This window comes from Lissotriton helveticus, chromosome 11, assembly GCF_964261635.1.
Source record: "Lissotriton helveticus chromosome 11, aLisHel1.1, whole genome shotgun sequence".
NCBI lineage: Eukaryota > Metazoa > Chordata > Amphibia > Caudata > Salamandridae > Lissotriton > Lissotriton helveticus.
This window is the reverse complement of record NC_136072.1, coordinates 596,725,296-596,745,690: the sequence shown is the minus strand read 5'-3', so window position 1 is coordinate 596,745,690 and position 20,395 is coordinate 596,725,296. Positions and strand designations below refer to the sequence as shown.

At 45.8% G+C, this 20,395-nt stretch overlaps 1 protein-coding gene across 1 annotated transcript in view; it reads right to left on the bottom strand.

The window, feature by feature from the left end:
* The window catches only part of LOC144791665 (growth arrest-specific protein 6-like), a 208,030-nt gene extending 191,458 nt beyond the window's left edge, over nt 1-16,572 (bottom strand). The window contains exon 1 of the mRNA XM_078666398.1: nt 16,333-16,572. Within this exon, the coding sequence (XP_078522524.1) occupies nt 16,333-16,473 (141 nt within the window). The 5' untranslated portion in view covers nt 16,474-16,572. The remainder of the gene's footprint in view (nt 1-16,332) is intronic.
* Between the last annotated feature and the right edge of the window lie 3,823 nt (nt 16,573-20,395).

Here is a 20,395-nt window from a genome sequence, read left to right as displayed (position 1 = left end):
TTTTGGGTGATGCAATCAAAACCAAAAATCTAGAGGTTATTAGATTAGCCAGGAAGCAATACAAACAGTGCATTGCAAAAGCGAAAAAAGATTGGGATGAGGCACATTGGAATAACTTAAAAAGTGCTAGTGACCGGAAGGACTCTAGGTTATTTTGGCATTTAGTCAAATGGGGACATGACAGGTTAGAAGAGGCTAGTTCTAATAATGTCCCTCAGGATGCTTGGGTCAAGTTTTTTTGTGATCAGTATGCTTCTAGAGACCAGGCAGTAGATAGAAGATGTATGCCTTCTTTACCAGCAGAGGAGGACATCTTCACTCAGAGCGAAATAGTCACTGCTCTTAATACTGTTCGAAGTGGGCGGGCTCCTGGAATTGACGGGGTTCCGGCAGATGTTTTTTTGAATGACACTGAAAAATGGTGCAAATACATTTATCTGTTAATAAACTTTATCAGCAGAGGTGCAGACATCCCAGTAACATGGCGGGGTGCTGTAATCATCCCTATATATAAGAAGGGAGATCGAGCTCAGCCTGGTAATTATCGCCCCATTAGTTTAATTGATACTATCCAGAAGGTAGTGGGGCGAGTAATTGTCAATAGGTTGCTAGATTGGATTGATGACAACAACATCTTATCCCCCTTCCAGGCTGGATTTCGCAGGGCAACCAGCACTGTGGATCAAGTCTTCCGTTTCCAACTGATACAGTGGAAGACCGTGGTGCTAGGCGGAGGTAGCCTGTATGCAGCATTTGTTGACCTGCGGGCTGCCTTCGACCTGGTACCTAGGGCCAAACTGTGGGAAGTGCTAGAGACACTAGGTGTCCCTGGGGACCTGTTGACTTTAATTATGCGTTTGCATGAGGGCACCTATGCCAAGATACGCTGGGGAGGGTATGGGAATGACACTGCCGAATTTCCCGTTGAGCGCGGGGTTCGTCAGGGTTGTTCAATGGCCCCTACATTGTTTACCCTTTTTATCAATGGTGTAGTTGCCCGCATGCAAACTCGGGCTGTGGATGCCCCTTCTTTGGCAGGTGAGAAAGTCCCTATTTTAATGTTCGCCGATGATACTTTAATTTTATCAAAAACACCAAGTGGTCTGCAAAAGGCATTGGCAATATTTGATGAGTTTTGTGTTGATCACGGTCTGGAAGTGAATGCGTCCAAGACAAAACTCATGGCTTTTAATCCACATAGAAATTTTAAATCAAATATTTCCATGAGTGGTCGCATTCTGGAACTTGTAAAATCTTTCACTTATTTGGGGATTCTTATCTCCAATGATAATAAGTGGCAACAACATCTAAATATTGCTATACTGAGGCACAAGCAGCTAGCTGGCACTATTATCAAGGAGCATAGGAAATCACTGAATCACTGACAAAACCCATCAAACCTCCCTTGATAATATACGAGGCAAAAGCAATTGGGTCTGCCTTGTATGGTGCGGAGCTTGGGGGAATGAAAATCTCCAAGAGCTCCAAATATCAGAAAATAAATTTCTTAGGCTGTTAACAGGTTCCCCACAGAGCAGTCCGCTATTGCCCCTGCGTTATGAGTTAGGAAGGAGAGAAATTTCGGAAAAGGCTAAATTACGTCCGATTTTATTCTGGCGTAGACTTTGGACTACGCCAGAGCTCTCTCACTACGCGGATGGGTTCATTGATGTTATTAAATCTGACCATTACTATAAAATTAGATGGTTTAAAACATTGAAAATTGCACTGTTCAACTTAGGACTAAATGCTCTATGGACCGATCCTGCTGGGGCTTTATTCCGCACTAAGATCGCTTTAAAAAAAAACATTTTTTGGGAACATGTTGCCAATAGGAGCATGCTTAGTACTAATAATGGGACCTTGACCACCAGTTTCCTAGAAATCAAGATGTATCCCAACTATGAAAAGTATTGGGATTACATCACGATCCCCATGGACAGAAAATTGTTATTCCAACTGAGGGCAGGCTCGCTCCCTCTTCGTAAATTAACATCTAAATGGAAATCTGGGGGCATAGCCACTTGCCCAGTCTGTGGGGTAGGAAATGAAACTCTAGGTCACTTTTTGTTCTGTTGCCCAGTATATTCTGTTCCAAGGCGTGTCTGGTTGGCTCCAATGTGTAGGAACTTAGGCACAAAAAGTAGTATGGTGGCGCTGCGTATTGTAAAATCCACTACTGAAGATTGGATCAATATTGCCATTGCAATATATTTGGGGTGGGCATGGGTCTTAAGGCAGAGATTGTTGGTAAACTAATCACCTTTTACCAAATTGCCTAGGGACTGCTAGACATATGTCTATTCTCTGTAACTGTTTAATAATAGTCCAGAGACTGCTAAACTACTGTTTACTCTCTGTAATTTTTTAGCTGATCAGAGACTGCTAGATTTTTGTCTATTTTTTGCTAATGATTATTTAACGTATCATCGGTTAGAACTTTTAATGTTATGGATTTTAGAGGATTCTCACATTGTCATTACGATTGTTATTCCTCTGGCTTTTTTGATGGTAATGATCTTTGCACCTGTATATATGATGTGTCAGAGTTTTATTAATTGTTTAATTTTTGTAGGTGTTACACTTTTTAAAATGTTTATATTGTGTATGTGCTTTGTCTAAATTGACCCTGTAAATTTAATCGCTTTTTATTATATGTTTGTATGTCTTGCTTTTATGAGTAAAACTCGAATAAAGCACTTTGAACTGAACTGGAAATAAGGAATCTGCTGCAGATGTTTCTATCAGATACATAAATCACTTTGAAGTAGGAGAGAGAAAAATAAGCCTGAAACTCTTGGAAGGCAGAGTCTGACATTTGACCTCTGTCTTTGAACCCATGGCAAATGTGACAAGACAAGAACAAAATCTAAAGGCCTGTTTACTGAAAGGGAGTACTCGTGGAAGAATACAAGAAGCAATGGCATATGGCAAACAAGGTTTGCACCACGAAGACATGCAGGACAGTCAAAACAAATAAAGCCAGAAAATAGGAAGTCTGAAAATGTGAGTTCTAAATCGCGAAGCCAATGGTAAGCCCTGGAAAGAATGCATTCAGGGGAAGCCTTCAGAATGCCCACAAAATGTCTTTTTGGAACCGGGCAGCTGTGTTATGTGTAAGGCTTCGACCTAAAAAGGCAAGTTTTTATTGAGTGCTTTGTAATACGCGTTTACCATCTTGTAACTCTATGAACAATAGGTTTTTTTTTTTTTTACTGTTACTCGTGTTCTGATCATTAAAGGATGAAAGGCATCAGTAACTGGGTCTGACCCTTTAACACAAAAAGTTGCCCAGTTTTCAAGATTCCAGATCCCATTCATGAGATGTAATCCAGTCCAAGTTTTTTGCATTTGGATATTTAAAGTCTCTAATTAACTCAAAGAATGAAGGACTACCAGCATCTGATTGCAAATTAAATAAAATGACTTGGATGGGCCTGAAAAACTTGAGAGCACTAGGTTAAAAAAACATAGCTGCTGAGAAGGCATTATTTATCAAGCTATTTCACAAGCTCCACTGCCTTTTAGCCATGTTCGAACTATACAAATAAACAGGGCCTCTGGAATTATGCTGAGAGGAGGGCCAAATTATGCAGCAGGTTGGACTAAATTATGCAGCAAGAAAAGGCAAGTGGCGTAATGCAGCAAATTGTGCCATAGTATTACTTTATTATTTTGCATTTGTATACATGGTAACACTGTCTGGGAAAATGGTTCACCTAATTAGTACCGGTTTGAGACCCGAATACAAAAATACAGCAATAAGCAGTAGAAAGGTGACCAGTCAACCTTTTTGCAAAGGGCCTTCCACTAGGTAGAGACATATGTTGCCATACTTTTAGTACCTTTTAATACGTTTTGGCTAGAAACAAAATGTTTTAGTTAAAATCTGCAGATTATTCAGCAGATGATGAGCTATATGGCAAAGGAGGAAAATCCATGTTTATGTGAAAAACGCTGTGCCCTAAGAATCACATAATACCAGGGGCCCTGAGGATAACACATACATACACACATAGATATATACAAGCTAAGACACCCTCACATAAAAGAGATGTCAAATCTTCTGGGTTCTTTAAAATTCTCAGTATCCTCTGAAGATAAATTTCTGCTTTGCACAGACTGGGCCTGAACAAGATAGATAAACTATTTTAAAACGCACAAACATATATCAGTTTTATTTTGTGAGTAATTATCTGAACAGCATAATTTGAATTTACCTATGCATGAATGTGTTTACACTTCGTAATACTGTTTTTCTTCACGTTGCTTGTTAAGTCTTAATATAGAAATCCTGCATCAATGCTTTGAGAAATGTTAGTGAGTTCAGCCCTAACCCCTCTGTGCCTGATCTCTAGGAGGCGAATCCAAACCGTAAAACCTTCAATTCAGCCTTCCATGTTCCCAGGTCAACGAGATTAGTACCAAGTTAAATAAACCAATCGTTATTGTGTACAAATATGTTCCATCATTTGTATTTGTATTTGTATTTATTTATTTGTAAAGCGCTAACATTCATCCTGAAAGGACATCACGGCGCTGAAGAAGTTGCAAGTGATTTGACATCAGCTCTGATTGAAAATTATTGATCTGGCCTGGGAAAGAGGAATGTTTTCAATTGCTTCTTAAATGAGACAAAGCAGTCATCTGTTCTAATTTTAAGGGGTAGCTCGTTCCACTTTGTTGCCGCAATGTGAGAGAAGGCCCGCTCTCCCATCCTGACAGTACGAGCTCGAGGGATGACTGCTCTTCCTAACGTCATAGATCGTAGGTGTCTGGAGGGTTTATGAAATCTGACCCTGTCGTGTAGGATTGTGGGGCCTGTGCCGTGGAGTACCTTATGAGAAATGCACAACAGCTTAAAGATGGCTCGTTGCCGCATTGGGAGCCAATGAAGCTCACGCATGCAGCTTTTAGCTGAATCATATTTTCTTTTATTGCAGATGGCTTTGGCAGCGGCATTCTGAACCAGCTGTAATTTAGAAAAGAGATAATCCGCCATTCCTACAAACAGAGAGTTACCGTAGTCCAGCCTACTCATCAGTAGTGCCTGGACTAAGGTTTTCCTGCAGTCCGTTGGCACCCAGGGGAAGACACGTCTAAGCAACTTCAAAAGTCCAAAGCTCCTTCCACAAGTTATAGAAACATGGGATTTCATGGATAAATCCCTATCCAGTGTAATACCTAAGTTTTTTGCTTTGGCAGTGGGGTTGGGAGGCAAACCCAAGTCACTTGGCCACCAGCTGTTGTCCCAGGCCTGTATGCCTCTGCCGAACAGTAAGATTTCGGATTTGTCGGCGTTTAATCTAAGACAGTGGTCCTGCATCCAAGTTGCTAATTCGGTCAAACAGTTCGTGAGTCTAGTTTTGGAGTCATCATTTCCATCAATGGTGACCATCAGCTGAGTGTCATCAGCATAAGAGCACATTTCTACGCCCCACTTTTTGCCAATGGTTGCCAGCGAGGAGACGAATACATTAAACAAAGTTGGGCTCAACGACGCCACCTGGGGAACTCCGTATTTTATGAATCGTGGAGGGGATGTGTAGTCACCCAGACGTACTGATTGGGTTCGATCCGCTAGGAACGATTGTAGCCATCCCAATGCTTTGCCCAGTATTCCTTTCTCTGCCAGGATGTTCAACAGTTGATTGTGGGGTACAGTATCAAAAGCCGCTGATAGATCAAGAAGTATCAGTGCGACTGTTCTACCCTGATCTACCTTGGTTCTGATACAGTCTGTCACCGCTAAGAGTGTAGTTTCGGTGCAGTTGTTTGTCCGGAACCCTGTCTGTGAATCATCCAGCAGGCCATTTGCTTCCAGAAATGTGGACAGACTTCTGTTGACCAACTTCTCCAGAACCTTTGATAAGTAAGGTAGCTGGGATATTGGTCTGTAATTGGCCGGATTGTTTACGTCTGCTCCAGCCTTCTTTACTAAAGGGGTGACTAGGGCCTGTTTCCATGAATCAGGAAAATCAGCAGAACTAAGGGAGAGATTGAGTACTCTAGTAACTGCTGGACATATTACAGGAGTTAACTGGGAAAAAATGTGATGTGGACAAGGGTCAAGTGGGGAACCCGACTTGACCTCAAGCATGACCTTTTCTACCTCCTCTTCTGAAAACGGGCCGAAACCAAGGCAGCTGGTGTGTGCAACGGTTGGTACATCCTGTTCATAGATTTCGGTTCGGTGATTTGGAAAGGAGGCATAGATGGTATCAATTTTTTCGCAGAAAAAGTCATTAAGCTTATTACAATTTTCCTGTGAGGGGGTAAGATGAAGAGAGAGATTGGTTGGGTTGCATAATTCTTTGACGATTTTAAAAAGTTCTTTTGAGGAATTTTTATTCTCAGATATTCTACGTGTGAAGTATTCCCTTTTCGCCTTTCTGATTGCCCTGTGATAGAGTATTTGAGCTTTCCTGAAGTTATCTTTGGTCTCATCTGTTTTGGATAATCTCCATTTATGCTCAAAAGAAGTACAATTTCTTTTTAGAAGCTTAAGTTCAGGTCCGTACCATCTCTCTGATTTTTTGTTGCCTGGTGTATGACGAGATTGGGTGGTCGAACAATGTTCAAGAGCATTTTTGATATTATTGTGAAGGAGATCTATCTCCTCATGAATATTGGTGCTTATGCACGGGGGGTGTGAGAAATGATTTCTAAATTTATCAATTGTGAAAGATTTCCAGTTTCTCGTGCTTACTGTAAAAACATTGTGTTTTTTGGTCTGGGGGATAGGAAGATTAATACGAAAGGTAATCAAGTAATGATCAGTCCATAACAGTGGTATTAAAGGGTCGATGTCTATAGATTCAATATTAGAGAATATCAAATCTAATGTATGTCCTGCAATATGAGTTGGTTGATGAACTCTCTGAGATAATTGCAGGATAGCCATGTCTTCCACTAGTAGATTCGTCAGGGAGCTACTACTGTTGTCCAAATGTATATTAAAATCTCCAAGAAGGAGGATATTCTTATTCTTCAAACAAACAGGCATGATTTGTGTAAGTAGTTGTGTACTAAAATTTAAAGTGCAACCTGGGGGATTATAGATTAAAAAGCCCCCGAATAGTACATTAGTGTTCATAGACACAGTAAATGCCAGGACTTCATATTTTTCAGCCGGCACGATGGTCTCTTGCCTGCATGAGAGGTGGTCTCTGAACAATAGAGCTACACCACCACCCCTTTTATCAACTCTATTAACATTCAATATCTTATAGTCTGGGGGAAGGGCTGTAACTATATCAGGGATATTATGGTCATCTAGCCAAGTTTCCGATAAACACAGTAGATCGGGTTGATGTTCATTAAGAAGATCCCAGATATAGGTGGAATGTTTGGGTAATGATCTTGCGTTCGTGTATAGGCATTTAAGGGGAACTGTAGGTAAATTTAGTGTCACGGGGGACAGCGTGGGGGTGCATTCCCATCTACAATTATGACAGCTGAATGGGCCGTAAGTATCCATCGGACCCATGTGGGCACAGTCAGATGTATTTATGGCCGTCGTACCAGCCAGATCCAGCAAATTACGGCGTGTATAAGTGACGTTCCCACTAGAGTCCGGCATCTTACCCATGATTTGGGCAGGGGTCCTGGCCTCGGGCCCCGGTCGGCCGCGGACGGGCGCAGACGGGCTTGGCTTAGGCGCGGCTTCGGCGCGCCCGCTGCGCCAGCCCGCTGCGCCGTCTGGCCACCTGACACATGATATAGAGGGGAGGGAGAGAAGAGGGCGGGAGGACGGCGCGACTAGAGCGCTGTCCCCGCCTCACTCAATATGGCGCCCACCGCCGCCGAGTATCGGCTGAAAAGCGGCTGGGCAAGTGTTAGGAAGTTTGTTAAGGTGTCAGAGTGCCTATGATTTAATTCCCCTTATTCTCAAAGCCCCCCAGGATAAAATAGTGCAATTTTTAAAATTTCATAAAAACGCTCCAATGCTCCGAGTTCAGATCGCTAATAACGCTAATAGCACAGATCACAGTGTTGCAGCTCGCAGCCCCAGTTCCCTCAACTAGGGAGAGCTTCTAGAGGCACCGAGCACAAGAAAGAGACTGATTAAATAATCTAGGAGGGCGGGAGGACGGCGCGACTAGAGCGCTGTCCCCGCCTCACTCAATATGGCGCCCACCGCCGCCGAGTATCGGCTGAAAAGCGGCTGGGCAAGTGTTAGGAAGTTTGTTAAGGTGTCAGAGTGCCTATGATTTAATTCCCCTTATTCTCAAAGCCCCCCAGGATAAAATAGTGCAATTTTTAAAATTTCATAAAAACGCTCCAATGCTCCGAGTTCAGATCGCTAATAACGCTAATAGCACAGATCACAGTGTTGCAGCTCGCAGCCCCAGTTCCCTCAACTAGGGAGAGCTTCTAGAGGCACCGAGCGCAAGAAAGAGACTGATTAAATAATCTAGGAGGGCGGGAGGACGGCGCGACTAGAGCGCTGTCCCCGCCTCACTCAATATGGCGCCCACCGCCGCCGAGTATCGGCTGAAAAGCGGCTGGGCAAGTGTTAGGAAGTTTGTTAAGGTGTCAGAGTGCCTATGATTTAATTCCCCTTATTCTCAAAGCCCCCCAGGATAAAATAGTGCAATTTTTAAAATTTCATAAAAACGCTCCAATGCTCCGAGTTCAGATCGCTAATAACGCTAATAGCACAGTTCACAGTGTTGCAGCTCGCAGCCCCAGTTCCCTCAACTAGGGAGAGCTTCTAGAGGCACCGAGCGCAAGAAAGAGACTGATTAAATAATCTAGGAGGGCGGGAGGACGGCGCGACTAGAGCGCTGTCCCCGCCTCACTCAATATGGCGCCCACCGCCGCCGAGTATCGGCTGAAAAGCGGCTGGGCAAGTGTTAGGAAGTTTGTTAAGGTGTCAGAGTGCCTATGATTTAATTCCCCTTATTCTCAAAGCCCCCCAGGATAAAATAGTGCAATTTTTAAAATTTCATAAAAACGCTCCAATGCTCCGAGTTCAGATCGCTAATAACGCTAATAGCACAGATCACAGTGTTGCAGCTCGCAGCCCCAGTTCCCTCAACTAGGGAGAGCTTCTAGAGGCACCGAGCGCAAGAAAGAGACTGATTAAATAATCTAGGAGGGCGGGAGGACGGCGCGACTAGAGCGCTGTCCCCGCCTCACTCAATATGGCGCCCACCGCCGCCGAGTATCGGCTGAAAAGCGGCTGGGCAAGTGTTAGGAAGTTTGTTAAGGTGTCAGAGTGCCTATGATTTAATTCCCCTTATTCTCAAAGCCCCCCAGGATAAAATAGTGCAATTTTTAAAATTTCATAAAAACGCTCCAATGCTCCGAGTTCAGATCGCTAATAACGCTAATAGCACAGATCACAGTGTTGCAGCTCGCAGCCCCAGTTCCCTCAACTAGGGAGAGCTTCTAGAGGCACCGAGCGCAAGAAAGAGACTGATTAAATAATCTAGGAGGGCGGGAGGACGGCGCGACTAGAGCGCTGTCCCCGCCTCACTCAATATGGCGCCCACCGCCGCCGAGTATCGGCTGAAAAGCGGCTGGGCAAGTGTTAGGAAGTTTGTTAAGGTGTCAGAGTGCCTATGATTTAATTCCCCTTATTCTCAAAGCCCCCCAGGATAAAATAGTGCAATTTTTAAAATTTCATAAAAACGCTCCAATGCTCCGAGTTCAGATCGCTAATAACGCTAATAGCACAGATCACAGTGTTGCCGCTCGCAGCCCCAGTTCCCTCAACTAGGGAGAGCTTCTAGAGGCGTTATGGATGTTATGGATAACGTCCTTGGTGTTATGGATAACGTCCTGGGTAATAATCAGAGAATGAATCACTCTGCACCATGAGGCAGATTCACAGATGCTTTTGTAACTATGGTAAGTAGTTCTGCAGGAGTATTCTTTTACATATTCTTATAGGCCTTTGTGAATCCGCCTCGAGACATCCAATCACTATTAGTAAAAGTGCAAATAGGACACAATCTTTACAATCTGTACCATGCAAATTGTATTTCAGTTTTAAAGCTCTGGGGGCCTTTATACAAAGGCGTGTAAGCGTACATTGGAGTCTACAGATGTTGTATTTTCTGTAGTCCAAAATGCATTTGTGACTAGGACATTACGGGAAATGTTTGCATTTCCTGCTGTTACAGCAAAACACAAGTGAGTGCCCCTCAAATCCATCAGATATGTCTGATATGGAACCAAAATAATGTGTGCCCCCCTCTTAAAATTCAGAATGAGCGCTTGAAATTGAAATATAGAAGTGCAGGTTTATAATTTTAAAAAACCTACTGCACTCGCTGAATTTAGCGCTGTACTGACAGCTCCTCAGCCTCCCCCCAGAGCAACCGGCCGATTCAGGGCTGTCTTACCTGGGGCACGGGCGGAGATACGGCGGTGGACATTTTGGGTAGGGCTAGCCTCCCTTGTGGCGAGAGGCGCCACTATAAAAACAGACGGCTATGGCTCCGCGCAGCGGACGCGTTCAGCGTGCGCGCCGTATTCGCGCCGGAGTCAAGCCAGAGTCCAGCCCGTCTGCGCCCGTCCGCGCACAGGCCGGGCGCAGGCCCAGGAACCCTGCTGGTAACATCAAAACCAGGAGTTATAGTAGACAGGATTTGGTGGCTCTACAATCGAAGTCCAGCTGTGACCTACATAAACTTGATCCCTCAGACTGGACAGGCCCGGCGAGTTGTCAGAATTGCCACTGCACCTTTTTGTGGTCTCAAGTTTCGGCCCTCTCAATATCCCATAATACCCTTAAGGCAGCTTTAATTAATACTAGATCCGTGCCGAAGCATGCCCAGCACATTCAGGACCTACTGATCGATGAGAACCTAGATTGCCTCTTTATCACAGAGACATGGCTTAAACCTTGGTGCCCCCCGACGTGGTACACGCCATGCCTCCAGGATATGGTATACAAAGAGTAGATAGAGGGAATGAACAACGGGGGGGAGGAGTGGCCATCATATATAGGGACACTCTTGGCTGCTCGGTGATAGAACTTCACGAGTTAAAAGATGCGGAAGGGATGGGTTTCTGTATAAAAATTAATGACAACTTCTCCTTTACTGGGGCATTGATATATCGCCCACCAGGAACATGCACAGGCTTTCTGGGGAGCATCGGAGAAGTGCTCAGCCCACTGATACTTAGGTATTCAAACTTCACCTTGCTGGGGGATATAAACATCCATTTAGAGTCTACAACGGACGTATCTGCTGCCTCCTATAGGGAAACCATGGATGTACTGGGTCTTACTATTCGTGACACCCAAGCCACCCATGAGGCGGGACATACGATAGACTGCATCGCCACTAATCTAGACATTTTAACAACAGACCTTCTTAGACCCCAAACGTGGACTGATAATATGCTGATTCCTTTTACGTTTCCCCTTGTGCCTAACAGAAAGAATAAGCATGTGGAAGAATGCAGCCAGGCCAAATGGGATGAGTGGAAAACTATAATGTCCCATCCAGAATTAACCACCATGGCCAGAGAATGTAGACCTAAGCTAGCAGGACCTCCAAATTCCAATACTTTCAGGGCATGGATGAATGAATTGAAAGGCATGGTTGGGCAGGGGAGAAACAGAACGAGGCGCGAAAAAAAGAAGACTTCCGCCCCTTGGTTCGATCGAGAACTCAAAAATAAACAAGGGGAGCTACGAAGAGCTGAACGTAGCTGGCGGAAAAACTATCGCAGCATAGAACGCAGCAAATACAAAAAGATAAAGAGTGCCTACCATGCGCAAATTAAGCAGGCAAAAAAGAGGTATTTTACATCAGCAATAGAAACAGCTAACAGTAAACACAAAGAGTTATTTAAAATTGTGAATGATTTTAATAAACCCAAATGTTTAGCGCAGGTTATTCCGCCCTCACAGATGCTCTGTGATAACATCGCAGACTTCTTCGAGGACAAAGTACAGGGTCTGACGAAGGACTTCGAGGTCCCAATACCAGAGCCAAGAAAAGAGGATGACATAACAAGGCAGGGGGCTACTCAGCTAACAGTCTTTCGATCAATCAGCCTGGAGGAGACTAAACGAGCAATTTTGGCAACAAAATCAGGATCACCTTTTGACCCATGCCCTATTAGACTCCTGCACCTCATTGTAGAAACTGTCAACCCAGTAATAAATGAAATTGTCAATACCTCACTGTCTACGGCCTACGTCCCCCCAGAGTGGAAACTGGCAGCAGTGAAACCACTGCAAAAAAAACAACTTCCCGACCCCACCACACTGTCAAACCTACGACCCATCTCACTACTTCCGGCCCTGTGTAAAATCACAGAGTCGATGGTAAACAAACAGCTTACACGCTTTCTGGAAGATAGTGAAGCATGGCATCCCAACCAAGCAGGTTTTTGGACCCAACATTCCACGGAATCGGCCCTCCTGTTCACTACTGAAACTATCCGCTCAGCCCTAGACCAAGGTAAGAAGGCTGTCCTGATCTTATTAGATCTGTCGGCGGCCTTCGACACGGTCTCACATGTCATCTTAATAGACCGGCTAATAACATCTGGCGTTACAGGCATAGTTCTGGAGTGGATAAAGAACTTTTTAAGTGACAGGAGACAAGTGGTGACCCTGGGGGAATTCTGTTCCAGTGAGAAACCACTGTTGACGGGAGTACCTCAGGGTTCAAGCTTGAGTCCGACACTGTTTAATGTTTACACCGCACCCCTGATAAAGTTGATATCGTCATTTGGCATAGATGTAATAGCCTATGCTGACGATACACAACTGATCCTGGTAATGGATAAGGATAACCAGGTAGGGGAGGAAAAACTCAAAGGTTGCCTAACGGCCACTTTTGAATGGATGCGGTTAAATCACTTAAAATGCAACACAGGCAAAACTGAGATCATGCCAATAGGCCCAAAAAATGATTTCATTCCCAGACTATGGTGGCCAGAAAAGGCAGAAATACCGCCTCACACTACCAGCTCGGCCCGCAATCTGGGGGTGCACTTCGACGCTGACCTGTCCTTCAGACAACAAGCGTCTAAAGTGGCAGGCATGTGCTTTGGGGTGATAAAGGGGTTGAGGAAGTTCTTCGACTTGTTGCCCTTTGAAGCAAGAAAAACAGTTACGGTTCCATTAGTAACATCACGCATCGACTACTGTAACAGCCTCTATGCTGGCACCAATAAAGTAGTCACACATAAACTTCAGATGGTGCAACATGCAGCAGCAAGGCTGGTTCTGAAATGGCCGATAAGATCATCAGCAACCAAAGCCCTTAATGCATTACACTGGTTACCCATAACAAAAAGGGTCCTGTTTAAAGTGCTAATAATTACCTTTCGAGCGGTCCATGACTTAGGTCCACTATACCTAAGAAAAAAATTTCAGAGATACTGCCCAACTCGAGCATTACGATCCTCAACTGCCAAACTGCTTACCGTCCCAGGGTTTAGACTCAAAACCCGAGGGGGCAAGTCCCTGGCGGTATTGGGTGCAAAAGCGTGGAATACTCTCCCCCTACATCTGAGAGCATTGGATAAGGAAACAGATTTCCGTAAACACTTAAAAACCTGGATTTTTAATCTCCAAGACACAACTGCTAGAAGTCTAGTGTGATTTTGAATTTGGTTAAGTTAAGCAGAGAGGCAACATGACACCTGGTTGACCTTACATGGGCGCCTAGATGCTCCTTAGAGCGATTGATGCGCGATACAAATTGGCAATTACATTACATTACATTACAGGTACTCGGTATCACAAAGTCCCAAAGTGCTGGCACGTTCCCACTAAACGTATTGGATCTTTGCTGAGAAGAGCAGGCACTCTTCCATTAAAAGTATTGCATCCCCGCTAAGAAGTGCCCACACTCCCCCATTAGAAGTATTTCATGCCTGCTGAGAAGTGCAGATACTCTACCATTAAAATAACTGCATCCCCGGTGAGAACTGCCCATTAAAAGTGCTGCGTCGCTGCTAAGAAACATTTGTATTCCCCCCTTCATATTACATAAGTGCAGGTAATCAGTTCCTGCCTATTTAAAGCACTGGTCTGAATGCCGAAACTAGCGCCTCGACTGGACAGCATCCCGCTTTAACAGCAGACCCTTAGTCGTAGACCTGCATGTCCCTGCCTGACTGCTTTGAGTTCAGGCTTAAATCCACCCTTTGGGTGGAAGAGACACAGGTGGATACCCGTCCATTTACAGGAACACTGGTTGTCCTGTGGTTCGATGTATTGTATTCTTTCATTTTTTCATTCGTCACATTACACACCTTTTTTCAGTTAATGGCAGAATGACCCCAACATATGGCCCTGAAGAATGCCTCGCACCTTCCTAAAAGGTAGCATTGAGGCAGAAGCATGTTGACCCCTCACCAACGATTGGGTTGCAGGTTTTCTTCCCCTGTTAGTTTTACTCCTATCCAATGTGGACACATAATAAAGTTACTCTTACCCACCAAGAGGTAGTTTACTGATCGCTGCTTCACATCTGCACTCTATGCCACCCACCCAAACCTGTAGCTCAAATAGGGACCCACTCAGGCCCACCCTTTCAAGTGCTCCTTTCCTTATGGGGTTCGTGGTAGCCCACTTTACGAGCTTTTGCAGTAGGTGTGAAGAGGAACCCTATGATGAAGCATGTCTCCCTAACGTAGGGGAGGGTTTCTGTCCTTAACGTAGAAGTGCACCGAAGGAACAGAGACACCAACAGTCCATATAGCGAGATTGGCTATTATACTCCTAGACCGCATACATCTTAGAGAGTTGTGAAATTAGAAGGTAGACTGAACAGATACAAATGTGCTTTTTTAAAGAGAAAAGTGGTCATAAAGGAGAAAGACCAAGAGCAAGGAATACACACATTTTATGGGATACATGAAATCCTACAGCACCCATATTTCCTAAGCATGGGATAAAAGATAAGAGGAAGTATAGAAAACAAAATGTGGGGATTTCATTTTCCGATTAACTTGGATTGAAAGAGAGAACGTCTTAAGTGGGACAAAGCTAAATTCAATCCAACCTTGGCTTTCAAAATCAGGAATATCTCACCTGAATCACGAATGCCAAGCTAGAATGCCTGAGCGCCTCGAGGCACTTCAACGGCAACAGCACTGGGCAGTACCATGGGGCAGGCTGGTTGGTTGGTGTCACTCAAAGCCACCTTCAGCTCGTGAGAAATGTGTGAGGATACTATCAGCGCAGGTAGACCACCATTTACAAATTGGGCTGTGTGTACAGGGCTCTGAGGAGGGTTACACAGATGTTTTGTATGCTGAGGCTGCCTGTCTGTCCATGTCTTACCACTTCCACTGAGCATGTGAATGGGATGCATGCACACTAACATCCATGTGTTTCAGGTGAGGAGTTTAAACGCCACACTGCCCTTTCCTGCACCTTCCAATAAACAGAAGTGGCAGTTTTACACCAGCTGCTTTAGTTTTATTGGACCCCTTCGACCCATCTGGGTGGGATGAAATGCCAGCAGGCCCCACGCACCTCCAATCACTTGAGTTACAGAGTGTATGTTCTTGCACGGGCTCTACATGGAACATGCAGGGAGTGGAGACATGCTTTAATTCTACTACTAAATAGGGGTAGATGTTTTGTCTTGGGTATATATGGGCGTACAGCCATTGATAAATGTGTACAAAATATAAATAGAAGGCTCAAAGTTTTTCTTTGGAGCGTGCTACCGGTGATGCTGAATGCCAGGGGTGCAAAATACCAAGCCTCGCTACTCTCGATTCCACCTCATGGCTCTTCTGTCCACCACCCTACACTTCTTGTCTCTTTATCAGATGTATGCCAAGGCTGCCTGGTCTGTATATCACCTCCTGACTCTTTCTTCCACCACTCTTCGCTTCCTGTCGTTTTCTCACTCTTGCAGGTTATATTTTTCCCCCTGCCTTCTCCCTCTTGTCTTTCTCTTTTTTTTCCTTTCTTTCTTGCTCTAGGTCAAACATCAAGCACAAGTTAAGCACTTAGTGTACAAGCGCCTGCAACAGAGAGATGGTTTCTACTTGTTCCCATCATGCATTGCTCTTCCCCCTAGATCTGCACCAGCCAGAGCAGGACAAGCATCGGGGAAAGGACAACTATGCCTAACAGCATTGATGACGCCCTACCTATAATTACATCTGCCGCTCCCCTATTGGTGCTTTCATGCGTAAATTGTCAAGGTTCTGTCACAATTCCTGCATCCCTAAATTCCTATAGTGACTATGCACATAGGAGATGTACCTTTCCCCCACTCAAACTAAGAAACCGTCCTCGGGCCCATATTTATGCTAGATAATAGTACCAATTTTAGCAAAATGAGATTAAAAGTTGGCAGTGACGAAATTGGATTGATGCCCAGTTACCTTGTCAAGATCCAAGTTTGGTTTCACCACGCTTTCTTCTGATAGGTGTCCCTGCAGCAGCAAAATAAATAACACCAGGGCCACCCTTCTGGCCGCCATCTTCTTTCCCCGATAGCTCTCGCCGGTTCCTTTTTCCTGCATTCCCTCCGGCCTCTGGAAGAACGAAGGAATTCTTTCTCTGAATAGTCAAAAGGTGCCTGAAGAATTTGCTTAGCGCACCCAGTGTTATCTGGGAGGCTGGCCTTGTTCTTGGCGCGGTTTCAGAGCTGGTCTGTTGAACTTTATTGCCCGAATGCCTTCCAAGAAATGCCAATGTCAGAGTAAATTTGACGATTATGCAATTTTAAGCAATGTTCAGAGGAATCCCTTCCGCAAACACATCCAGGCAACCACGCAGAGGGCAGTCCAAAAGGCAGCGTTGGACTCGTCCATGTGTAAGTTGTGAAATTTAATTTCCTGATGGCGATTCTGTAGTTCAGAGGACAGGGCATTGAGGTGCATGTAGGCACCAGGTATTTATAGGACACACATTCACCCAAAAGGGCAGCTTCAGAGGGTCTTCTCAGTGAAGAGGAATGCATGAGCAGAGGTTGTTTTAAAATAAGATATGGAGCACCCAAGATCAGACATACATCATCAATAAAAGCAATTTAGGGTGAAAATATAGACTGAAGAGGCATTCTTTGCAAACAATCAAAGAAGGATTTAAAAAAAAAAATTAAAAAAAATTCTGGTTCTCCTTCACGGAACTTAGAATTTTTCAGTAACATGCCAGTATAATCCAGGATGACCATCCTAATAAGATACAAGGCACCCGTGAGCTTGTGTGAACAAACAAACACATAAGCAATGAAATGTTACCTACACACTTAATCAAGTAGGCAAGTGGTGTGTTACATATGTATTTATTTATTTTTTATTTTATTTTTTCACCACTTATTTCTTTTTGTCACAGTTTAAAAAGTGTATTCAGGTTTGTGCCTTATTTAACAAATGTGTGTACATTTATATTTAAATGATTTAGAAACACTGCACAAACTCACCATGACCAGCATTTTTCGGTTGTATGCATTTTTTCCATTGCTTTGGTCGTGAAGTCGGTAACCATGACAATTCAGTTTCGTTTACACCATTTTTTATAATACACTGCACTGTAGTGAGTAGCGATGTTGTGAGCAAGGCGGACACGTCCGCCGAAACGCGTCGTCCATCACGAAAGGAATAAACACTTATCCTTGAGAGCACCACAACCCACGGAGTCAGCGCCTGTTTTTTCATTGTTCAAATCAGGATTGGCAATAATATAAATATATATATATATATATATATATATGAATGCTCCTAGTTGCCCAACGTGTCGGGAAGCACTCTAGGTCCAGTGATGCCTTGTGGATCAAACAGCACTTGTGTCGCGGCCTGACGCATTTCGCTAATGGCTTTTTCAAAGGCCGTTCTCTTCGGTTCCCCAACGGCGTGCGCAGACATTAAATTCACTGTTGCCGCCTGCTGATAGGTCCGGCAATACCCCACTGCATAGTGGGACTTGTAGTGTCCATGCTGCACAATCCAACCTTGTATAGGTGCCAGGAGTCCGTCGATCACTCATGCTTGCCCGGATGGGCCTCAAGGGCTGCATGATCATGTTACCGGCACCGGTCCTTCTGCAGTGAACCGGGCAGCTTCCCAGCTCCGCAGCCCGCTACCCTTATAGCGGAGGTGCTTCCCTCGCGGCTAGGCTGCGGCGAATAAATGAATGCTCCTAGTTGCCCAACGTGTCGGGAAGCACTCTAGGTCCAGTGATGCCTTGTGGATCAAACAGCACTTGTGTCGCGGCCTGACGCATTTCGCTAATGGCTTTTTCAAAGGCCGTTCTCTTCGGTTCCCCAACGGCGTGCGCAGACATTAAATTCACTGTTGCCGCCTGCTGATAGGTCCGGCAATACCCCACTGCATAGTGGGACTTGTAGTGTCCATGCTGCACAATCCAACCTTGTATAGGTGCCAGGAGTCCGTCGATCACTCATGCTTGCCCGGATGGGCCTCAAGGGCTGCATGATCATGTTACCGGCACCGGTCCTTCTGCAGTGAACCGGGCAGCTTCCCAGCTCCGCAGCCCGCTACCCTTATAGCGGAGGTGCTTCCCTCGCGGCTAGGCTGCCGCGAATAAATGAATGCTCCTAGTTGCCCAACGTGTCGGGAAGCACTCTAGGTCCAGTGATGCCTTGTGGATCAAACAGCACTTGTGTCGCGGCCTGACGCATTTCGCTAATGGCTTTTTCAAAGGCCGTTCTCTTCGGTTCCCCAACGGCGTGCGCAGACATTAAATTCACTGTTGCCGCCTGCTGATAGGTCCGGCAATACCCCACTGCATAGTGGGACTTGTAGTGTCCATGCTGCACAATCCAACCTTGTATAGGTGCCAGGAGTCCGTCGATCACTCATGCTTGCCCGGATGGGCCTCAAGGGCTGCATGATCATGTTACCGGCACCGGTCCTTCTGCAGTGAACCGGGCAGCTTCCCAGCTCCGCAGCCCGCTACCCTTATAGCGGAGGTGCTTCCCTCGCGGCTAGGCTGCCGCGAATAAATGAATGCTCCTAGTTGCCCAACGTGTCGGGAAGCACTCTAGGTCCAGTGATGCCTTGTGGATCAAACAGCACTTGTGTCGCGGCCTGACGCATTTCGCTAATGGCTTTTTCAAAGGCCGTTCTCTTCGGTTCCCCAACGGCGTGCGCAGACATTAAATTCACTGTTGCCGCCTGCTGATAGGTCCGGCAATACCCCACTGCATAGTGGGACTTGTAGTGTCCATGCTGCACAATCCAACCTTGTATAGGTGCCAGGAGTCCGTCGATCACTCATGCTTGCCCGGATGGGCCTCAAGGGCTGCATGATCATGTTACCGGCACCGGTCCTTCTGCAGTGAACCGGGCAGCTTCCCAGCTCCGCAGCCCGCTACCCTTATAGCGGAGGTGCTTCCCTCGCGGCTAGGCTGCCGCGAATAAATGAATGCTCCTAGTTGCCCAACGTGTCGGGAAGCACTCTAGGTCCAGTGATGCCTTGTGGATCAAACAGCACTTGTGTCGCGGCCTGACGCATTTCGCTAATGGCTTTTTCAAAGGCCGTTCTCTTCGGTTCCCCAACGGCGTGCGCAGACATTAAATTCACTGTTGCCGCCTGCTGATAGGTCCGGCAATACCCCACTGCATAGTGGGACTTGTAGTGTCCATGCTGCACAATCCAACCTTGTATAGGTGCCAGGAGTCCGTCGATCACTCATGCTTGCCCGGATGGGCCACAAGGGCTGCATGATCATGTTACCGGCACCGGTCCTTCTGCAGTGAACCGGGCAGCTTCCCAGCTCCGCAGCCCGCTACCCTTATAGCGGAGGTGCTTCCCTCGCGGCTAGGCTGCCGCGAATAAATGAATGCTCCTAGTTGCCCAACGTGTCGGGAAGCACTCTAGGTCCAGTGATGCCTTGTGGATCAAACAGCACTTGTGTCGCGGCCTGACGCATTTCGCTAATGGCTTTTTCAAAGGCCGTTCTCTTCGGTTCCCCAACGGCGTGCGCAGACATTAAATTCACTGTTGCCGCCTGCTGATAGGTCCGGCAATACCCCACTGCATAGTGGGACTTGTAGTGTCCATGCTGCACAATCCAACCTTGTATAGGTGCCAGGAGTCCGTCGATCACTCATGCTTGCCCGGATGGGCCTCAAGGGCTGCATGATCATGTTACCGGCACCGGTCCTTCTGCAGTGAACCGGGCAGCTTCCCAGCTCCGCAGCCCGCTACCCTTATAGCGGAGGTGCTTCCCTCGCGGCTAGGCTGCCGCGAATAAATGAATGCTCCTAGTTGCCCAACGTGTCGGGAAGCACTCTAGGTCCAGTGATGCCTTGTGGATCAAACAGCACTTGTGTCGCGGCCTGACGCATTTCGCTAATGGCTTTTTCAAAGGCCGTTCTCTTCGGTTCCCCAACGGCGTGCGCAGACATTAAATTCACTGTTGCCGCCTGCTGATAGGTCCGGCAATACCCCACTGCATAGTGGGACTTGTAGTGTCCA